This window comes from Calidris pugnax, unplaced genomic scaffold (assembly GCF_001431845.1).
Source record: "Calidris pugnax isolate Ruff unplaced genomic scaffold, ASM143184v1 scaffold125, whole genome shotgun sequence".
Lineage (NCBI taxonomy): Eukaryota > Metazoa > Chordata > Aves > Charadriiformes > Scolopacidae > Calidris > Calidris pugnax.
In genome coordinates, this window is record NW_015090906.1 from 1,515,699 (window position 1) to 1,539,360 (window position 23,662).

Here is a 23,662-nt window from a genome sequence, read left to right on the forward strand (position 1 = left end):
GCAATTCTTCTTTATTATAACAGCCAGGGGAGGACACATTACATCCCACTGCAGGTACCAGCTGATAAATCCATTCTCTGAAAACAGAGAGAGGAAACTCTACAGGGTGAAAAAACCAACATGCCATGCACAACCCTGTCACAAACTTATTGATAGGATCATGTGCCTTTCAGTGCCACACAAAGTAACACTACAAACAATCTGCTATCTTAAAACTCTTAGAGAAAGTCTTAAGAGGTCTTAGGGAGAAGCAGAGCGTGCCTGCATGGATAAGCACAAGTCTGCCTTGCTGTGATGACTCTGCATAATACCCAGTTCTGTTAAAACTCGTTCACCCAGCAGGGGACTGAAACAGCAATCCAACAACTTAATCATATGCATGACCTCCATGAGAAAACACCCAAATAGTTACAGTTACAGCAAGAATTTCAGAAATCCCAAGTCAATCACAGCCCTTCGAGCTCCTGATGTGTAACAGATTCATGTTGACATAGTAAGGAAGGTATGTGATTTCTTTAGCTGTTTCTGTTGAGAACTGGAGTACGCCAGGGCTAGGTCAAAGGGAAAACCACACTTTCAAGCAAGACTACTACCTGGTTCTGCATCTCTGCTAGGAGGGCCTTCATGGTCACTGCTCTCAGGTGTTGACTGTACTAAGTCGATGATATCTTCAGTCTCTGAATGACTGGACACATTTTCTTCCGTTGACCGTGGAGACTGGCAGTGGATGCCACTGTCATGTAGGACCGGCTCCTCCAAGTCATCTTCTAAGGCATCTATGGTTTCCTCAAAGAACATGAGAACATTCTGCTCTTCGTGAGTTAAGTGTTTCAGACTCTCATCATCCTGTGAGGGGGGAAAAAAAGAAAAAAGATGGAAAGATTAACACTTTACAGGTAAGTACACTGACAGCAAACACAACATCCCTTTTCAAAGGCCCAGGAGCTTACAGTGCCTAAGTTTTGACCAAAGAACGATAACTGGTATTTCATGCTTTGAAGTACCTAACTTCAGTTCAGCAGGCGAGTATCCATTTGAATTGGAAAGAACAAATTGCTAGAAGATGATAAAAGCAGAACAAAAAGCAACCCCACACCCCACACCTGTGCCTTTATAAGGATTAAGATGCTTCTTCAGGCTCTGAACTGGAGTAAGGTGTTTCAGTTGCTGTGTCAAGTTCAGGGACAAGGCTTGGAACCAGCATGGGAGGGACAGGGGGCATTTAGGACAGTCCAACGAAGGGGTTGATTCCCCTTTTGCTCTAGAAAGTGGGACTTTGCTTCTAGAGGCAGAGCTGGAGCTGAAATCTGGCTCTACCTCTGCAACCTCTGAGTTAATCGGAGTTACACGGTAGATTACAAAGAAGTAATAATATGGAGGGAGAGAATTTCTTAAGCTTTTTACCTTTGAGTTACAGAAAGGAAAAATTTAAAATAAATACAAAGATGTGTTCTGTAGCAGGCAAGTGCCTTGGGCTATTTTCTCCAGCAGGAAATAATCCTGTAGACCACAGAAGTGATAAATAATCACTTGAATTATCCAGTCTTCATTTTCTATGAGTCACTGCTCTTGATTAACTTGATTAACACAACATCACAATGAGAAGCTAGGCAGCAACGCGCAAGCTCTTCTCCCTCCACCTACACCCTGGGAAACACTCACTTTTCCAGAAGCTTGGAGGTGACAAAGGATGATTAGGAAAGGCACTACATTAAGACAATGGATACAGGAAAGCTATTTCCCAAGAGAGCTGTGCAAATTCTGGAATGTAACTAAGTATTGTTGAAAATTAAGTGATGTTTTCCCTTTTCTGGATTGAATTTCTCTCCCACTGGGAATATACTGGAAACTTCGCTGTCAATAAATTGACAAGAAGGCACCAGCAAAGCAATACAAGCCAATTTACTTTCTCATCTCTACTTTGCACTTCTCCGAGGACATCCAACTATGTGCAGGTAAAGTAACAAGGCTACTTCTCAATGGTGGATCAGGGGAAATTAGGTAGATACATAAAGATATGCAGTGCAAATACCCAAGGGGTAGACATGTTCTTGCTGGGGCAGCACAACTTGCTTCAAACTCACCGTGCCTGTTCAGATCATCTTACAGTAGATTAGGATAGAAAGAAACCCTATGTGCAGCTCTACCCATTAATTCAACTCCTTGCGCAAACAAAGCTTTTATCCCTGTCCCCAGCATTAAAAATAAGAACAATATACCTCTGTAGAAAAGTAATGCCTATAGATTAAGAACTATGAAGTGCCGCATTGTACCAAGTGGCAGGTAGTCTCTAAGCACTCAACACACTACAAATGAGAAAATAAATGCTTTGGGGCTCTTAGTTGCCTTCTCTTGTGTGGCCTGTTTTTTCCCTGCAAATAAACGAACAAAAACCAGGAGACAGTTGCCTTTCAGCCACTCTTATTCAGCCACTTCAGGACAGGTTTGCTTCTCTGTGGCTGCAACCCTGTGAACACAGCAGTGTTCAGTCACAGCCGGCACAGTTTTCTGGTAAAACAGAAGACCGAAGCCTTGCAAGGAAATATAAAGTTGGTTTCAACATGAGGCTCATGATACAACTACATTTCTAGAGATTCAGATCTATTGTCACCAGGGTGAACATGGCTGGGAAAGACATACAGAGGTGTGGGTATTTGTAACTTTGCCTCACCAGCCACAGTGCGCTGGCAGAATAAGTGGCTTATTCCAGCTTGCAGCAAAACTGCTACACAAGCTTAAATTTGGATGCCATTTGCAATTGCCTATTTAAAGGCCTAACTTCAAAGGCTGACGTATTCCACAGCTCGCACCCACTACATGGCAGAGCTCAGTTTTCAAAGGCCAAGGAAAGTTTTACAGCTGCACTTGAAAAGCGAGAGACAGACAAGCCTTCCTTTTTTTTTTTTTCTTTTTCTTTTTTTTTTTTTTCCTTCTTAATGGATGTTGCAATCTCCTTCCTTCCCCACCCAAATACTCATAAGGCTGCTATGTCTAGTAGGCGAGAGAATGACAGGAAAGGAGCCGTTGTTAGGTAGGCCCTGGCTGGAGCTGAACAAGGCTCCAAGGAGCTTTTGTTGCGGGTGAGCTCATTGCGAGAGCCAGACTTCCGCAGGCAAAAAGGGAAAAAAAAAGGGGGTTGTGTTTAAGAAGCTCATAGTGGCAGCAGAGCCAGACGGTGGCACGGTATAGAAATGATTGCACCACACTTTCATTGAATCATCTGGGTCTGAAGAGACCTTCAGGGTCATCGAGTCCGACCCCCCCGCAGTCAGCAGGGACACCCCCAACTAGACCAGGTTGCCCAGGGCCTCATTGAGCCTCACCTGGAATATCTCCAGGGATGGGGCCTCAACCACCTCCCTTGGCAACCTGTTCCAGTGCTCCACCACCCTCACAGTAAAGAACTTACTCCTAATGTCTAATCTAAATCTGCTTTTCTCCAGTTTAAAGCCATTACCCCTTCTTCTGTCACTGCAGGCGTTTGTAAACAGGCTCTCCCCAGCCTTCCTGTAGGCCCCCTTCAGGTACTGGAAGGCTGCTATTAGGTGTCCCCAGAACCTCCTCTTCTCCAGGCTAAACAACCCCAGCTCCCTCAGCCTGTCCTCATAGCAGAGGTGCTCTGACCCCCCGATCATCTTTGTGGCCCTCCTCTGGACCCACTCCATCAGGTCCATACCCTTCTTATATTGAGGGCTCCAGACCTGCACACAGTACTGCAGGTGAGGTCTCACCAGAGCAAAGTGGCAGAATCACCTCTTTGTTCATTTTAAGAACTGCTCCCTCATAAGCTTAACTCCTTTGGTCAAGAGTTGAGCAAAAGGGCACGTGAATTGAAGCAAGACTTTCAGAAGCCCTTCCTTCTATCCGTTTTTGAGCTGGAAGGCTGAGTGCCTTTCCATGCCAGGTAAGATGTGCAGGAGGGTCAGTCAGCAGAGCTCTGCCTGACTGACCATCCCTCATGGATCTTACCCAAGTGACCAAATTTCCCGTTAAGTGAAGGATCTGAAATGACTAATCACCCCTTTGCAAATCCATATAGTAACTGGCATACCTAGATTTAAAAAGGCCAACCTCATCTCTGTTAGTACTTTGACCTCTTTCCTCGTGCTGTTTCCCTTCAAGATGACCAATGTCACATTTCCTCAGGAGAGGGAAAAAATAAAAAAGAAAAAAAAAAGAAAAAAAAAAAGGAGAGAGCAGTTCTAGAGATTAGGCAGCATTATGGCAGGTCACCATACTGGGATGCAAGGCATCCAGCCTGACTAGAAACTCCCTCAGGCAAGCCATGTTTCAGTTTGCGAGACAAGGAAACAATCCCATTTCAGACACAGAAGCACAGTGAAGATAAATCTACTTAAGCTGGTCAAACCAAAGCAGCTCGGAGATCTAAAGTGCAAGCAGTGACTTGCTTTGCTACTGGTCTGAAAACAGTGGTGTATTATTAAATGCCCACCTGTATTACTTATATTATAATAGAGCTTTCTGAAAAAGATGTAAGGAATTTTGTCGTGGTTAACTGATGCCAGTTTTAATAAGGTTACCAAGTCTATTTCTAATTAATTTATTTCCCACATACTCCAAGTACTGGAAGAGTTCATATTCTTCCTGGGCTGGTTTTCCAGGCCTCCTGTCTGCTTGAACAATCTGGGTTTTTAAACAGTCAAAGCAGAGTCTTTTCAGTCACTCGAGTTATTCCTCTCATACTTTTCACCAAGTCCTACACATAATACACAAAACTAAATCTCACCTGCACCTAACATTACCGACTTTAAAGCTACGGTCAAAAGACAAGATTAAATTTGAAACTTGGAAATTGTACCTTAGCTGAGGATTAAAGAGACTGCTTGGTCAGAAGACATTTTGGATGCAAACAGCTGAAATAACTCAGTCTGCTCAGCCGGCATTAATATTTTAGATCCCTGTGCAGCCAAACATTTCCTGCTTATCCCAAACAGGAAAGAGTCTGTTATGACGGTATTTGGTATAAAAGAAGAAAAAAAGAAACAAGAAAAAAAGAAAAAGAAAAAAGAAAATAACAGAATCTATTTAATAGAAAAGATCCCTTTCCTACCTGTCCAAAACAGTGACTTAATATCAGAGGCCCACAATTTTTCACGTGGATCTGAAGAAAATCTTAACATCACATCCAGACCTAGAATCCTAAGACCAGCACAGCTTTGGCAGAAACAGAGCAGCAGGGGAAATCCCAAGACATCTGCAGTGGTTAAAATAAATCAACAAATAATTCTTCTGAAAACTGCTCGAGAACTAAACTTTAGTTAGCAAAATACCAGGAAAACACCTGATTTGATAAAGCACTCGATGGTGCCAAAGAATTAAGAGGCACAGTTCCATGGGAGAGAAGTGACTGGATGCTTCTCAAAAAAAAACATAAGGGGAGCAAACTATTCTAATATGCAGTAGAAAGAGACCAATGTAGCACCACTTAAGCCTTAGCCTGCTAAGAACAAGGCAGGCAGTTCTACTAGTAAAAAGAAAGTGAGGGAAATAAAAGTCCTGCATGCAGGAACAGCATCAGAACAGGTACAAAAGCTTCAGCACAGAAGAAAAAGGTTAAGTACCTCTGAGTATATTTATAGAAAAGGAAAAGAGAATGGCTCATACCCCTGCATCGCTTAAGTCGGAAGCAAGTGAATTACAGATAAGAACAAGAACTACCACTCAGGATCAGACCAACAAGTCCATTTAGCTCAGCATCCTGCCTTCTGCCACCAGTAACAGACAGGACAAGGGAACAGGATTGGGAAGAGCATTGCTGTCAATTGCATGGTTTTGTATGTTTCTTCCCTACATTCTTCCAGTTTCCAGCAATACATGGCTTAAGGACTTCCCAGTTGCATCCGCATCTGTGTACTTAATAGCTCTTAATGAGCTTTTCTAGCATGAATTCATCTTATTGTTTAAGCCCATTTAAATGGCTGGCATTCACAACATTCTGTGGCAATGAGTTCCATAGTTTAATTGTGTGCTGTGTCAAAAAGTACTTCCTTTACGACACACTATCTGATAATTTTGATAATACCATCTCATTTGGTGAAGACGACTATAATACTGAATGTTGTTTTCTTCAGTTTATTAACATAAGTGTACCTGTGTGCTTCATAATAGTTAGCAAAGCGTATAATCAATAGGTCTTAACTGAGGAAACAAATGATCTAGAAATATTTAAAAAAATAAACTAGACGAACTGAAGTCATAAACTGATTAAATTACTCCTAGCCTACTTTTAAAAGAGCAAGCTAAAAAAATGCAAGATCTGCTTGAACTCTGAAGGCATCTCTTTGGTCATCAAAGTTAGTCTGATCATCTTACAATTTCTTCTTCCCTTTAATTTCTATGATAGAACAACACTGAGAAAAATTGGGAAGCGTTTCAGGCACAAGCCACTAAACGCTTTTTATAAAATTCAAATAATTTCACCCCAACCTCATTTCTCACAAGAGGGTTACTGACTTGGCCAATGGGCATAAGCAGGAGGTGTGATAAGCCTTGACTTGAAGGCTTTATTACATGGTCCCCAAAAATACACTCAGAGATGAACAAGGAAACTATGCCTAGATGAAGTTACTGAAGGTACCTATGGAGCTGGGGTCACAGGGGAGAGATTGTTTTTTTGAGGAACAGCATGGATTGTAAATTGTATAATGAAACGAGACAAGTCCTGAGCAGATTTATCCCCACACCTCTATTATCTGATACTTCACTAGCAACAGCAGACAATTCACTTCGTATCTGTTGATGCCTTTATACTGAAAAATGTTGCTACAAGAACTGGGTAGGACAGAATGAGACCTTCATGACCCATGGAAGTGCACTGGTAATCCACAAGGCGAAATTCAGTTGGAAGACACATAAATACAGAGTGATGAACAACATCTAAGAGGCAATACAAGACAGAAGGAGTTGCAGGTCAGTTTAAGTGCCATAAAGAGGAAAGAGAGGGCTGTTCAGGTACGCCAATGCTGTTCTGGGATATATTAACCTGGGTGATGAAATAACAGCACATCCTCATTTGGAACACAGAGTTCAGATGCAGTCGCTGAACTTTGGAAAGGATGCAGCCAAGCTGGGCTGGGTCCAGGACAAAGCAAGGAGCACTGAGAGTTTAGATACACCCAAAGGCTGGAAGAATAGAGAACGTTATGTTTTAAAACAGGATACGTTATGTTTTACGGGGTGGTATGCAGACACAGCCCTGATTGCATTTCAATATATAAAATGTTGACCACTATGTGCACTAAAGGCAAGACAAGTGAAGATTGGCTCTCATATTACAAAAACTCTAATCCAACTATTCCTTGAAAAAGAAAATAGAAAAGAAGTGCCAACCAAAGAAACTGCTTTGGAAGTTCAGGAACGCCTGTCAGTGAGGGCTAGGGAGCACAGCTGCCCACCTGCTGGAATAATCTCTATTTACCAGATGCTGCTTTGAAGCAGAATGATGCAGTTTATAGCTCCTGAAGGTAATCTGTGTTCTATGCACATTCTCACCAGCACATTTTACAGCAAGGTCATTTCTTGTTAGGAGTCAGGCTCTTTACCTTAGTTCTATACTCATGGCCCAAAGCAAGCAGACTTCAAGCCCCTCTTCCTCTCCACTTCTTGCCCTGCTGGTAGGAACAATGACTCTTATTTTTCTAAGGCATAACGCTTTCAAGTCACACTTAGTTTGAAGTGGATGAAGCATAACATAGCTCTCTCCACACCCTGTAAGGAATGGCTTCCACTTGCCCAAAGACAGCTGTATCCATGGGAAGTGTCAAACAGTCATAAAAATTCTTCTTCTTTTTTTGTGTATTGTTATTTGGCAGAGTATTTGGACACAGTGAAAGCCCTTGCAGTACAGTAAAGCCTGCAGAGTACCAGGATCAAGGGGGAAAAACACCTTAATTTTATGAAAGGAGTCTCTTTCAGGACTTTCCCTTGAATGTACCTGAAGTGCAGCTCAGCATCACCAGACTCTGCGTGCTCAAGTGTGAGAGAAAGGGTGGCAGTGGGTGAACAGACACACAATCTGTCCTTTTGCAGTAACTCCTAAAACCACCCTGGAATCCCAGAACCTCTTCAGAGAGGCTGGGGCAAAGAGACAGTAACGCTTAGAAAACCAGCTCTGTTGCATTTGGATTATCCAAAAATTATAAAGGTCATAGCAACTAATATTTAGGCTCCAAGACACACCATGACCACAAAATAACCAGGTCAACCCTGAGTTAAATGGCTGAGTGCATGAAATAAGATAATGAGCCACCTCAAACTACTCAGAAGATACTTGTTCTGCGTGTGTATGTAACCAATGTTCAAGGTGTCACCTGTACTGTAAAAGGTGTTTGTTGCTGACAAACCATCTTCAGTGATTTGGTATCGTCTTGTTAGAGCCCCAAAGGAAGCTTGTTAACAAACAGAAGAAGCAAGGCAAGATGCCTTTAGAATCATGTCCATCTGCTAATTTAAGCCATTTGATTAGTAACCAAAAGAGATAGTCACTCAACCAATTCTCGAGGTCACCACTGCCCCAAAAAGAGCAGTGATAACTGTGGCATTAACCAAGGATCTGTCTGAAACAAAGGCAAAAATAAAATTAAATCAAAACAAAAAAAACAACAAACAACCCACAGCACGGTCCCTTGAGAGTAACAAGAACTCATTATCCCTCAAACCTACCACTCAGTAAGACACGTTCAGATACAGAAGGTAAGTACTGAAGTCACATCAACAGATCCAAGGCCCTGACACAGCTTATTACTAGAGCAGTTCCAAGTAGCACAGCTCACTTTTTAGGTACAACCAGCACCTTCTGGCATGATTTTCGTAGGCGATACCACTGTCCTGGCATGTTACTCACACCTAGAAACTGAAGCAGTTACTCATGGCTGAGAACAGATACACAGTACAATTACTGGAGTGAAGCACTGAAAAAGAAGGATTGGCTTTAAGTCGTCGGTCTGTGCCTATTCGGTCAATGGAACAAGACAAATAGCTTCAAAAAAAGCTGAGACCTAGTTTTATCTCCAAATTAAGCATCCTTAAATTGTTGCAAGTGTATTTCACTGCAAGTTAATTCTTATACTACATACCAGGGAGTGTCATTCAAGAATGGCTTTTGGAAGTCAGAATTGCCAGGGAGAACAGGGTGGGATTTTTTCCCCTCCTCTTTGGATAGTGCAACTGATTCCACGTATCGAGAAGGGACACTTGTCTCCTTTTGCCAAGCATAAGTGTGGATACCACCTTCATTAAAAAGAAACCAGAATATATGTGCAAATTCATGTCCTCCTATATAAGAAATTCTACGGTTTCAAAAGTTGGCATGAGATGAAAATACCAAGGCAAACATTCCTCCCGTCTAAATGTGGGCTCTTGTACTCTTCAGCTGCTGTGACAGATTTCACAGCATAAATCCAGACTCAAACATCTATCATTTATATGGAAAATTCTACTGCAGTCAAGACAGGACATCAGCACCTTGCTTTCCATTTAAAAAACAATAAATTGGGCTTTAAGGACTGCAATTCTCCAAGATGAATTAAAAGCACCATTGAGTAGGTAAGAAACTGAGAAATGTGACAAAACTGAACGGAACTGACACCAGCTGACTGGTAAGAATCTCACACACACACAGAATTTTAAGACCTTGCTGGCACATGGCAATTCATGTCCATCTCCTGGTCGTTCTTAAACTGACAACCAGTTCAGCAGCAAGCAATGCCAGCGCAGACACAGAGAAGGCAGAACAGCCAACAGTCAGCCGCAGCAGCTCGAAGCACTCAGCAGAGGCTAAAGACAGTCCAAGTGTTTGTCTCTATTATCACATCCCGAGGTCTGTTTGAATTCCACAGATGCAATACAAAGGTTATATTTAGTGACTAATGTAGTTTGACTCTGAGAAGCTTAAAAGCCGTTTCTTTTTTTTTTTTTTTTGTAATCGAGTAGGAAGAAGCCTGCAGCAGTACTGGCCTGTCATGAAAATAAACAACACTGCTACACTTTTTTCCTCTGCAAGGCTATTAAAAAAAACAAATCTGAAGTCAACCCTGACCTTCCTTGTTGTGTCTCTAGGTGAACAGACCCAGAGAAGCGATAAATGAGGCGGCAGGTTAGTCTGTAGTTGCTTCTGTTTCAGGGTTAAAAAGGTCCGATGTGCTTGAAAAATCTGTCCCTTCTTCCCTTTCTCTAAGAATTTAGGTCTCATAAGAAGTTACTTGTCTACACAAAGTTATCCATCCCCTCCCTCTCACTAGGCCATCAAAACTTTTGCATCTTCTGAACCTTTATAGCAAAACTACTGAAGCAAGACGATGAGGTCTCTAGGAGCATGTTCTAACAACTAGCTTTTCCTCTTATGAATCCCCTGATGCTTAGTAGACTGTAAAAAAAAAAAAAAAAAAAAAAAGAAAATCCTACTTTTAATACACAACTACACAAGCATATAGAAATAGAATTATTTGAAGAGTATTGCTCTTTATCCTGAGGTTTTCTAAAGCCTGTTTCAATGCTGAACAGATAACAGATATCTGTCAGTGGAACGATATTGTTTTCTTACGTCGGCTCACAAAAAGGAAAGATCTGAGACTCGGGTGCTATTTCCGCAACTACAATTGCCCAAATTTCCTTCATATTGAGTTCACCATAGACCCCCCTCTCAAACTCAGAAACTGAAATTATGCCTTTATTGAAAAGAGTTTCCATTCCCCAGCCTGTAATTCCACACATGCTAGTCGTCTGCCTACTACACCGCTGGAAGAACAGTCATGGAGGGGGATCTGTGGCACCAGAATTAAAACTTGTCGGTACACGCTTCAGTTTCTTCATGCACAAACTGAAACAAGACAAACTAAAGGCTTCAGGAACTCTTTTTGCACAGATCTGATGGGAATTGCCTAAACCTACAGCCAGCTTTTACTCTGTCTATAAATTACTGCATTACACAGTAGGAGGGGATTCCAATTCCAGCTGAGGCATCGTCATGGGGCTTATCACATGGCAAGATCCAGTCAGACTCCGGGAATCGATGTCATCTTCTGACACAGCAGACTCAGGATGAGACTCTACAGACATAGAGATTTATACGTAGCCTCACTATTCAATACTGATTTTTTTTCAAATAACCAGTCTCATGCCAGCTACTGCAGCTAAGAATAAAACCCATGGAAATACAACTGGCTACTAGTTTGATAACCTGGAAAAATGGAGTCAAACACAAAATTAACTTGTAATTCTGCATAATATTAAATTGTATTTCTTTAACAAAGTGCAATTCCCGCTGTAATTCTCTAAGATCCTACCAGTTTTCATGACAAACAACATACTCTAAATACCTGAGTCTAAATGGTGCACTTGGCTACTCGACCTCCTCCACCCTCACCCTTCACAGCTTTGTTCTACAGCAGATCAGAAAGAGTTAAGGGACTAAATTTAGCAATACTTGTTTTGTGTTTGAACTAGCAACACAAGCTGCCTTAAGGATATAGCAGAATATTAACTGAGTTATATATTTGTTAGAAACAACCAAGACAGAGTATCTTTAGAACTAACTGAGTTGCCAAAAAGCTCACGAAGTAGCACAAGCCACCGAGAATTTCTGAGTTATACTGATAAATACAGGTCTCAACTTGCCAACTCAACTTCATCACTTATTCTTTCACGGCAACAAACTACTCGACTAAAAGGAAGCCAGGGAACAATACGGAAAGCTTAACTCCACGTTCAAGGCAAGATAGAGATTCAGATTCCCATTTAGGGAAAGCATGTTTCCGGAGTGCACTTTGTTCAATTAAAAATGGATGTTTTTCAAATGGTTGTGATGATTAAAAAAAAAAAAAAAAAGTGCAGGGAACTATACCTGCTTTCTAGGCTTAGCCTGTCACGGTACAAACAGTACTGTTGAGTTCATTGTCTGAATCATCCTGCTAATTGGAAAAATGCAGAAGTGCATCCTACTCCCTCAATTACTCACACGCTATTTAAATAGCCACACACTCATATTCACTAATGCGAAGACAGCTTTGTTTATGGTGACGTATTTGTTACTCACCTAATTATATGAAGGTGGAATAAGCCGAGACCTTCATTCAGTAGTGTCAATAAGGAGCTCAAGCAAAAAAGAGCGTATAGAGCCAACGCTATCCTTATGTTCCTTTACGAGCTACTTAAAGGAGAGCAGAGATGGGCACCAAACTGTGCACCACACGTGAGTGGTCACACCGAGCTGCCCAGTGGAATGTCTGCTCCTTACTGCTTTTCCCAGTTCTCGAGGAGGAATGGCCAGAGAGGAGCACTCTGCCAGCTCTCAGAGACAATCAGACCAGAATAACAAGCTCTTGCACCAAATCTGAGTAGTTATTTCTGGCCTTGCAGTTTGTTAACAAACAAGACCACAAGCAACCATTTAGAACTAGAAATGGCAAAAAGCAACGCTTAGTAAAAAAATAAAAAATCCCATGAGGTAAACAAAGCTACTATGCTTAGTAAAAAAAAAATCCCATGAGGTAAACAAAGCTACTAACGTAATGTTTATCACTAAGCATAAGGCTCATTAAACACTTACCAGGGCAAGATTTCTGCATTTAGCTTGGCTGCCACGGTTCTCCACGCTCCCGAGCGCGTGCTTTGGAGAGATCTCGGATGCCATTTCAGGAGAATCTGACACGAGATTTCTAGGCATCACACCTTCTTGACCGCTGGATCCCGATGCAGTGCAGAATGCCATCAGCATACTACGTCAGGCTGCAAGCTTTACTCATTTCTGAAAACAGAGAACAAGAACATTAACCCACACAGGTTAAGAAGAGGCATGTCTTTATCCTCTAGAACACATCTACCACCTATGGGCACCTTTTAAAACAATTGGTCTTACTCTAAAAGGTGATTTCACTTAAAAATCCAATACAGCGAGGTTCTCTACCCCATCTCATGTGCTTCCAGTTTCTCCAGTTACAAGCACAGACCCTGCATACATACCTGTCCTACAGATTCAGTTTGTGTTTCCCATAAACAGCAATAAAATCCCATAGACTGAGATATCAACTGACCCAATTCAAATACCTTCATCCTTTATTAGTTTTCAGACAAGAATTCTATTTATCAGATCACATGAGAGAAACAGAATCCAGTTCCTTGCCTCGTGTGTTACCGAGGCAGCTCTATGCCAACTACTTCTGGTGAAAGACCCATGAACAGAACTCAGCACCATCGTGTTACGTAGCAAAATTGCATTTTAAAGCTTACAGAGCTTTCATTGCACTCAGCCATGAGGAAACAGTGCTTGTACATTTAGAAGATGCTTACTGCAACAGCAATATGCACCAGCACTTACTGGAGCAAAAGCTCCCAGTTTAAGCCATCCTAGTGTGCAGATCTGTTACAGCCCTCTGAATTATCATCATCTCCCAAAACACCCTGGTGGAATTTCTTCCTTCATTCTCAAAGTACCACAAAGACAAAAGTCATCCTTGTGGATGAACAGCACAAACTGGGGGTGGGCAAAAAGCAGACCCCAGCTCATTTCTCTCTCCAAAACATTAAAACATCCTTTGCAACAAGAAATTGCCTTGTTCTTTAACAGTCCATCATTTTATCCATGCTGCCTGTGACCAGGAAACGGCCATGACACATTCATTCCTCAAAACACTTGGTTCTGAGGTACCACGTTATACACAACCAGCTGGGAACTGGACACCATTACCCTGACGCTGCACAAACGAAATGAGATGGTCCTGCTTCCCAAGTGCTTCTCCCTTTATTACGGTTCGAGAGGTGACATGAGAAGCAAAGTCAAGCCTGCATTTCCAATTCAATTGGATTACTTCTCCTTCCTCCCTACCCCGTCAGCTGAGGGATGAGAAACCAGAGCCTCCTGGTAAGCTGATTAGTGTTTCATAGTAGTGAGATAACATCTGCCAATACCGAGCAACAATTCCATCCTGCTGATCATTTCCTCCCAGGAGAGGGCTATGACATTACCAGAGGTACGTAGGAACCAACGCTCCCTCGTCTACACCGGAGCACCAACATGAGTCCTGTGGGAAGGCTCCCACACAGTGTAGCTAGGCTGGGGTCCAGCAAGTCTTGGAAGCACATTCCACATAAACAGAGCACTGGATTGCCACAGCAAAAGCATCTGATAGCCTTTCTTATGAACATTAGGTCTAACAATTAAGATTCCGCCTTGCTTTTACATAAAAAGAACATTCTTCCTTTCTTCTATTAATAACATTAACTATAAATAGATACAATGCATCCTCAAGATAATGATCTTTAAGCGATGCCACAGCGGAAGAAACCTGCTCTTGGTGCTGTTTTTCAGAATCACAAGAAACAGGCAGAGAAGAGAGCACTGCAGCAGCTGCTGAACCTCTGGTTGCCACATACCCAGGTCCAAAACAAAAACATACACTGCAGAAAGCCCAACTAGAAAAGAGCAACCCAAGTCTAGAACGTATCCTGCAACAGCAGCTCCATCTACAAACCATGCATGAGCAGACATACACACAAGAAAATAGATCTTATTTTTTCAAAGACAACATTATCAGTGAAAATCTTGACTCCTCTGAAATGCTACAAAAACACACACACACAAAAACATACATAATTTTTCTAAGGCAAGACTATCAGGGAAAGTCTTGACACCTCTGGCATTCACAGAAAACTCCCACTGACTTCAGATTTTATCCCATGACTTTTAAGGTGAGGTTCAGATGGAAGAGAGTATTCTTCTAAGGAGGGAGCAGCAAGAGGTGATTACTCCTACTGACATCCAACATAAAGTGAGTATTTTTCATCAGCACTTTCAAGCTGCAGCATCAATTTTTATCCAGGTGTCCCCAGTATAAATTGGACACGCCATGGTTGTTCAGTCCCCTCAGTGATGCCTTACAGACAACTACTAGACTTCTAGAATTATACTCAAATCCATTTGGGAATGTTTTATAGACTACATTATGAGATATCATAGCTCCAGATCACAATAGGATCTGGACATCATAGACAAGCATAGCTTGCATCATAGACAAGACCCACATTTAAAGACTAACCAAATGAAGGTATTAATCAAAGTTACCAAGAAACCAATCAATGGGCCAAAACTTTGAGGCAGAAGAAAGTATTTAAGAGTACTGTTCTGCTTTCCCCAACAGCAAAACCTCAGCTTCATAGTGAGCTATCTACATCCAAGACGGCAGGAGCACCCAGATTCAGCAGTAATAAACATTAAAGCCACAAGTTTTAAGTAAGAACGAATAACTCTGCTCCCAACAGGCTCCTGTTACTCATTTTGGAGCCCAAGCTCAGTTGCTTCACAAAGCTCCTGAACAATGAATAAAGGCAGTGACTGTGGCTGGTTAAGAGAGCCACCCACACAAGATCAAGTAGCAAGCACTATGGCACGGGTTCTGCATTCGTGTTATAAGCTGTGGCTTCTTTAGAGGCTCGATTCAGTCCAGCGAAGCTTGGGAGAGATAGCCTGTGAACCTGCAGAAAAGGGGGGGTGGAAGATCTTTTCTCCTCTTATCTCTTTCATCTCATCTTCAACACTTCAAGGGTACACATCAGTAAGATCATAACCCACTCATACACATTATTTCTTCTCCACTTTGCTGTGTCTTTTATGCTCTAAGGGAGAAACTCTTAGATATTTGCACAGTGCTGAATGATGTGGGGCTGCCCAGAGCTACTGTAAATACATACAACATGCCTTACAAATTCCCCTCCTGACCACGGCTAACACGGAGTCACCTTGCCCTTTCTGTGTCCCCTCTATTAAGTGAAAGACTTTGTGGATTTAAGACAGAAGTAGCCAAGTATCTAATGAATTTCAAGATGACCCCCATTGCCTGTTTCAGTAGGATTGCCTAGGTAACAAGCCCGGGTTCAAAAATAAGGTAACCATCCTCAGGGAGAGCAAGAACAGCAGGACAACAGGCAGCTCTTCCTCCTGACCTTCAGAGGTGCATTAAATATGAAAGTCGCTTGCAACAGGATTTGTTGCATTGTCTGTTCAGTGCATTCTAGAGGGGTTTGGTTTCGATTAGTTTGGTTTTTTATTTTCTTGGTTTAAGAGATGTGTGACTGCACCATTAAGCATTAATTAAGAAATAAAATAAAATCAGACCAGAAGTGTGACAGGAACAGTACTATTTGGAGAGAAGATCCCAAATGTTAAACCGAAAAGGCATCTTAGGGCAGCTGTGATTCTATCAGCTGAAATGATCACTCCCTGGCTACGCTACAGCCACCCCTTATGAGATATTTAAAACAATACAATTCACATATCATGCATGTTTGTCAGAGGGCAGTAGGAGGAAATTAAAATATTCTGAAGTTAACATTGAATTTTACCTCCAAAGATTTAATTTTGCTTTGACAGAGGCACGTAATTCAGAGACACTGTTATTAAGTAGTGATCAAAGATAAGGTGCAGTCTGTCTTTTTTAAAAAGGATATTTTTATAGTTTTGCTGACTAAGATTACCTCTCCACTGAAGTTCAACGTTAGCATTTACAGGGGACTGCTTCTGTAGCAGCAAGAGATTGAAAAAAATTGTTTATTAATAATCCTGCTTGAAGACTAGATTAATGGGCAAAAAAGATCAATCCCACAAAAATGGAAGACATTTAGAGGCTAGAAGTCAACTCCTACATGAGCCAGGAGCCAAAAGCCAGGAAACAAACAGCATCATCCCATTTACTGCACAATATATTTAAGGCAATTAGAGTTGACAATTTTTAGAATGTTATCATACATTTTTAAAAGGGTACAATATCAGTCTCTCCCTCCCCTCGCTGTGCATACAATTTCTAGAATACTCTTTGCATAAAACATCATTTGAGCTACATTTCCAAGCCTAGACTGGACTCTGAGCATCACACACCCACTTTCCCTGTTCTTAAACAGCGATTTCTCAGTGATACAACTGAAACAGAACCGGCCAGTGAGCTTCAAGGTCTGTTTAACCCATCAGCTGTACACAGACACGGCAAAGCACACAGCTCCGTGCACACCAGTCGTCTTGTGCTCCACGGCCCTGCTTGAGTTTGGAGAGTTAAGCAGCTGGAAAAAAAACCCTGGAAGCACTCTGAGGTCATTCCAAGCGTTACAGGTTTTATAAAAACAATGGTACAGGGGCAGACTAGAGGCCTGTATCTCTGTTAGCCTCCGACAGCAGCAGATGCTGGGGGAAGAGTGTGTAAAACGTGCAAACAGAGAGTAGAAATTCACTCCGATTCCTGCCCGTTGTGGTCAGGAGACCACAGGGCTCAGGCTGAGGGAAAAGTGTGTAAAACGAGGCAAACAGAGAGTAGAAATTCACTGCCCGTTGTGGTCAGGAGACCACAGGGCTTCCCAAAACAGGCCAGGTGTTTGTGTCTAATAACGTGACGGATTTTTCCTCGTATTAAGTGCTCCTGCAACATACCTCTGAACCTGCTGTACAAGATCACAGCTAAACAAAACCAATTGGCCCGTGACGTGCCTTCACCGAGCCACTGCTGTTACAGACTCCTCAATAGTAACCGATCCAGCACGGTGCACACATTTCCTCCTCGTGAACAGAGCTGTCGGCAACTGGATTCTTCTTACCTCCTTCCGTATATGAAATATACTAGAGTATATTTCAGATACTTTAGAGAGTATACGAAATATACTAAAGTATATTTCATATACTTCAGAGAGTATACATGTACAGAGTATACATATACAGAATAAATCCTCGAGCTTCAGAGGTAACCCACGTCCTACCCTTGTGATATACTGTAGGATTTAAGCTTTCTGGTAGAAGAACAGACAAAGTGACAGTGCTGCCTACAAAGGACAAACCTCACGGGCAAGCTGACTAACCCTAGGAGCACACAGGATGAATGAAAAGGTACTACTTTGAGCACATAAAAAACACAGAATCAGACAGTAAATTTATAAGCTGTTCTTACAGAAAGAGTAAAATCAAAAATTCTTTACGTTTAAGAACCAAGGCAAACCAGAACTGGCCAACACAGTTAAATTCTGACTTTTCTTCTCCGTACATGCAGACCCTTCTGATAATGAGCTAATGCATTTCATTATGATGCACATTCCTTATCTTTTCATGAAAAATCCTGTCTGTCCAAACCAGCCATGGGCATTTAACATCCAGTAACCAGGAAATGTTCCTGCCTTTGTTTAGAGAGGGACTGTCACCATAGTACAGCCAGCCAAATAGAAATGCTGACCATTAAAAAAAGAAAACAACAAAAAAATACACCCCACGCCCTCACGCTATGACAGATGGTCCTCCAAACAAGAGCCAGGCCAACAGCATTTTTATGGACATTTCCTTGGATATCAATTCTGATTGCTACTCAATGCCTGCTCTGAAAATAAGCTGAGCACTGTTTAGCAAAGTGGGAATGCGGGGTACTCTCACAGTAGCATGTCAGCCCAGGACAGACACGCAGCTGCAATCAAAGTAATTAGAGTGTGAACAGTCACGTGAGACTCCCAGAATTCAAGGGAATTTAATGCAAGTAACCCCAATATTTTGTTTTAAACTTTCTGGTTTCTGTGGTGGCATTGGTGACAATTCAAACTTTCCTCTGCAGGCTGGAGAGCTGCAAAATCCGTTAGTTTTAAAACTAAAAACAAAGATTCTCTCAGTCCTCTAAATCTGGAAGCCGGAGCCTCAAGAAACACACTGAATGTCATTCATACGACTTGCACTAGAATTTGAGAGAGCTGCCAACAGTGAAATAATTAATCCTGTGTACATAAGTTTTTAAAAGAACTAGATGGGCAAGGCACCAATTCAGTAAAACTTAAATCCAGTTGACTTCACTAGGATATTTCATCACACGCTTAAATGGTTTGCTGAATTGGATCTCAAATTAAATGTAGCAACCACTTAAAAAGAAAGGAAACAATCACAAACCAACATTTTCATCACCTCAGTAATAATTCAATTACTACACCGAATTCTCCAAATCATGCTTTGCTTAGAAACAATGCTTAAGGTCACACCTTTGAGCACATTAATCCAAGCCTCAAGATACCAAAAAAAGAGGGTTCAAAACTGTGCTTCGTTCTTAGCTGGTCTTTCTGGATTTTCAAGAGCAGCCTTTTCATTTTTTTCAGACCCAATACTTTAGAAACTTCATCACCTTCCGAAGACAACTGAGCCAACGCAAGACAAGAGACCTTTTGCAAAAGCCTAGATCATCATTACCTCATCATCCTCTCTGCAGTGTTTGGGAAACGCTGCTTCTTTTAAAACAGGCAGTGAAACACCAGTGCGGGATTTGATGATGCACACTGGTCCAGCCTCAAGACAGAATTTATTAAAGAGAAATCTATGAAGCAGGATCTCACACGCCTTATCCCTTGCAAGTAAATTCTGTTCCCACTTCACTACAACAGCAGCTTCAGGTGAATCCTGCTGCCTAAAGCAAAGAAGGCCCGTGCCAAAGGTCCAAATACAGCAGCGCGGCTTAAATCACCAGAGAAGGATCCCTCAAGTGCTCACATTTCCCACGCGTTTACATCCACAGAATCCTTCCCTGCCCCAACTAAAAATAAAACTATAACCAGTGACAAGTAGTTAATTTTCTTTAGATCAGATCCCAAGGATAGGGATAAGGCTCTCACTGGTACTCTGCAGTTGAGATTTGATGACCGGTGGTAAAACTACATACAATACCCAGGTCTGTCCAGTCCAGTATTTCATGGGGCTTTCAACACATGCAGGTGATGGCTGAGGACTCCTCTGACTTCAAATGCCCTTATGTCAATTTCAACAAGGAAGGCATCCAATTCTTTTAAAGTTACTCTTTTAAAATCTCCCCTGTTAACATCAGGGCGGTGCTATATCTATGACAGCCAACGCTTTAGAAACACGAAATGTACATAAACAATTTCAGGCAGGGACTCCTCTATAATTAGTCAACTTCTGCCTTGTTACAGGTGTAGCATCACTGGGGTTTAGGGTTTCATTATGTAACTGCTGCTACAGTCATAGCAAAGGTGAACCAAATCCTGTTTTACAAAGCATTTGAGACAGTAAGATAATTTTCAGCCCCAGTACGTCTGTGTCACAGCCTCACAGCTGCATCTTAGGTGGCTTTCCTATGTTTCTTCTTCTTCTAGCTGTACTGGTATAGGGAGGAGGGCAGAAGACATCTGAAGCACAAAGCAGAGGTGTTTACTTTAAAAAGCAGGTAATTTAATGCACGTTTCATTCCTGTGTAAGTACATAAAGGCCTGCCTGCCCAAGGCAAACAGAGCTGAAAACAGCACTGGCAAAACACAGCAGTAAAGTCTTGCCCTGGACATTCCTTGGTACGGGGAAAAATCAATACACGCCCAAATGAAAATGATATCTTTAAGCAGCTAGTTACACTGGAAATTAAAATTCCTTGCTTTTATTTTTTAATTAAAAAAAAAAAAGGAGGAGAGAGGACTTGGCAACAGTGTTTGACACAGCCTGTTTGGCTGGCTTTGAAAGCCACATTCATATGCTCATTTATTTTCATGCTCCAGTATTTTGGAAGGTCAGTCAGCCTGAGACTTGTCAACTGTTCAGGAGTTAAGTTGTTCCAGTTACTATATCCAACCAGCAAGCCCCTCTGCCAACATTCCTGGTTAATATTTCTCTCAGAGGCATGCAGAGAAAAAGCAGCTACGACCAACAGGAGTTTTACTACTGACGAAATAGAGAGATGTAGTATAGAATCTCCCCGTTCCTTTCCAGTGTCTGGCACTACTTGTACTTCTAGTCCTAAAACCTCATTTTACTCATTCGTTCTCTGTTGGAAAAAACCCAAAAAAATCCTTGATAAGAAAGGCCGAGTTGGAAAAATCTATTCCATTTCTGAGAAATGACTAGTATCTTTATTTCTTGGAGTCCTAAGTGAGCAACTTTTTTTTTTTTTTTTTTTTTTTTAAACACCAGCTCCCCCCTTATACAGCAGTAATTACTGCAAAGGAAGGAGAAAAGCCACAATCACTATTCTCTAAAGTAGTACCTGTGCAATGAAGGCCATCTGCAATGCTGTATTAGTCAAGGATGTGTAGAAGAGTCTTAAAATAATACCTTTTTATTAGCCTAAGCCAGAAATTGTGAAAGCTTTTAAAACTAAGACTTATGCTTTAGGGTTTGGAAAGATGCCTTTCCTTCTGTGCCCTTCATAAAAGGAATGGGAAAGAAAATAATTGTTCCTTACATTTCTGTTACCTGTTATAGCTTAAAATCCTTCCAACATTTTTAGGAAGGTGGACAACAACAACCTCCAAACTTCTTTCCTATTTTATCTGCATGCTTGTTACCGCAGGAATCACCTTTTGTTGCACCCGTGCACAGGACCAAGCACCACAGAGCTCCGCTTTCAGCTGCCTCCTCTCTGTGCCACACTAAAACAAAAACTATTCAGGAAACATGCTCTTGAGATCCCGGATTACTGAAAATCCCGAGAGTGTTTTTAAGGCTGTGGTTTCTCTTACACGTACTAAACCTCGCCCGAGCTACCTACGATTACGATCTTAAGAAGCACCAGCCATCTCACGCTTGCCATCTCCAGATGGAAAAGGCACCTGACACAGGGTAGGGGGAAAAAAACCCACAGCATTTCAGCCTAAATCTGCTACTGTTTGAGCCAACAGTTTTCGCCAACGGTAAAATGAAATTGCAGGCAGTCTGAAAACAATGCAGAGGAATTAAGCAGCTCTTTCCCGTCACCCTTAGTCAGTCAGTAACACCATACAGCCCAAGTTTAACAATGCACGGGTATGAAACCTTTCTTTAATTCTCTTTTCCTCTTTCTTTTCCGTCGGCTTGGCTGGTTTTTTTTATGAAGTTGCCAGTTATGACACACAAGTTGTTTGTCGGCAGGATGCGACGGGGAAGGAAAAGAAATCCAAAGGAAAAAAAAAAAAAAAAAAAAAGAAGAAAAGGAACCCTTAGCACAGCTCCATACCGGCTCGCACGCAGTAGAAAAGCGGTTACCAAAGAGTTTTTCGGTAACTTCGTCTCCTTCGTACACAGGGCGAACCCCATCCCGGGCTCCCCCTTCCCGCCCGCTCCGGAGAGAACAGCGGGGCCGGAGACCGCACAGCGAGACGGAGCAGCCGCAACAACTGGCGCTAAACGGGGGGGGGGGGGGAAGGGCCGCTGAGGGAGACCCGGCCGGGGGCAGGCGGAGCTGAGGGGGGGCTCCTCGCCTCAGGCCCCCGCATCCCCTCGCCCGCTCCCGGCGGAGCCGGGGGCCAGGGGCGAAGTGAAGATCCCCTTCAGCCAGAGCAGAGCGAGGGGGGGAGGCAAAGATCCCTTCAGCCGGGGGCCACGGGGAGAGAGGGGAAAGCGAAGAGCCGCCGGAGCCGGGGGAGAGGGAGGAGAAGCGAAGATCCCCCCTCAGGCGGAGCGGAGCGAGGAGGGGGACGCCGAGATCCCCCCTCAGGCGGAGCGGAGCGAGGAGGGGGACGCCGAGATCCCCCCTCAGGCGGAGCGGAGCGAGGAGGGGGACGCCGAGATCCCCCCTCAGGCGGAGCGGAGCGAGGAGGGGGACGCCGAGATCCCCCCTCAGGCGGAGCGGAGCGAGGAGGGGGACGCCGAGATCCCCCCTCAGGCGGAGCGGAGCGAGGAGGGGGACGCCGAGATCCCCCCTCAGGCGGAGCGGAGCGAGGAGGGGGACGCCGAGATCCCCCCTCAGGCGGAGCGGAGCGAGGAGGGGGACGCCGAGATCCCCCCTCAGGCGGAGCGGAGCGAGGAGGGGGACGCCGAGATCCCCCCTCAGGCGGAGCGGAGCGAGGAGGGGGACGCCGAGATCCCCCCTCAGGCGGAGCGGAGCGAGGAGGGGGACGCCGAGATCCCCCCTCAGGCGGAGCGGAGCGAGGAGGGGGACGCCGAGATCCCCCCTCAGGCGGAGCGGAGCGAGGAGGGGGACGCCGAGATCCCCCCTCAGGCGGAGCGGAGCGAGGAGGGGGACGCCGAGATCCCCCCTCAGGCGGAGCGGAGCGAGGAGGGGGACGCCGAGATCCCCCCTCAGGCGGAGCGGAGCGAGGAGGGGGACGCCGAGATCCCCCCTCAGGCGGAGCGGAGCGAGGAGGGGGACGCCGAGATCCCCCCTCAGGCGGAGCGGAGCGAGGAGGGGGACGCCGAGATCCCCCCTCAGGCGGAGCGGAGCGAGGAGGGGGACGCCGAGATCCCCCCTCAGGCGGAGCGGAGCGAGGAGGGGGACGCCGAGATCCCCCCTCAGGCGGAGCGGAGCGAGGAGGGGGACGCCGAGATCCCCCCTCAGGCGGAGCGGAGCGAGGAGGGGGACGCCGAGATCCCCCCTCAGGCGGAGCGGAGCGAGGAGGGGGACGCCGAGATCCCCCCTCAGGCGGAGCGGAGCGAGGAGGGGGACGCCGAGATCCCCCCTCAGGCGGAGCGGAGCGAGGAGGGGGACGCCGAGATCCCCCCTCAGGCGGAGCGGAGCGAGGAGGGGGACGCCGAGATCCCCCCTCAGGCGGAGCGGAGCGAGGAGGGGGACGCCGAGATCCCCCCTCAGGCGGAGCGGAGCGAGGAGGGGGACGCCGAGATCCCCCCTCAGGCGGAGCGGAGCGAGGAGGGGGACGCCGAGATCCCCCCTCAGGCGGAGCGGAGCGAGGAGGGGGACGCCGAGATCCCCCCTCAGGCGGAGCGGAGCGA

At 44.2% G+C, this 23,662-nt stretch overlaps 1 protein-coding gene across 1 annotated transcript in view; it reads right to left on the bottom strand.

The window, feature by feature from the left end:
• PROSER2 (proline and serine rich 2) overlaps positions 1–23,662 on the bottom strand; it is a 50,474-nt gene that overhangs the window by 7,546 nt on the left and 19,266 nt on the right. Inside the window, exons 2-3 of the mRNA XM_014949120.1 lie at positions 12,566–12,763; positions 594–846 (exon numbers count right to left, since the gene is read on the bottom strand). Coding sequence (XP_014804606.1) covers positions 594–846; positions 12,566–12,733 — 421 coding nt within the window. The 5' untranslated portion in view covers positions 12,734–12,763. The remainder of the gene's footprint in view (positions 1–593; positions 847–12,565; positions 12,764–23,662) is intronic.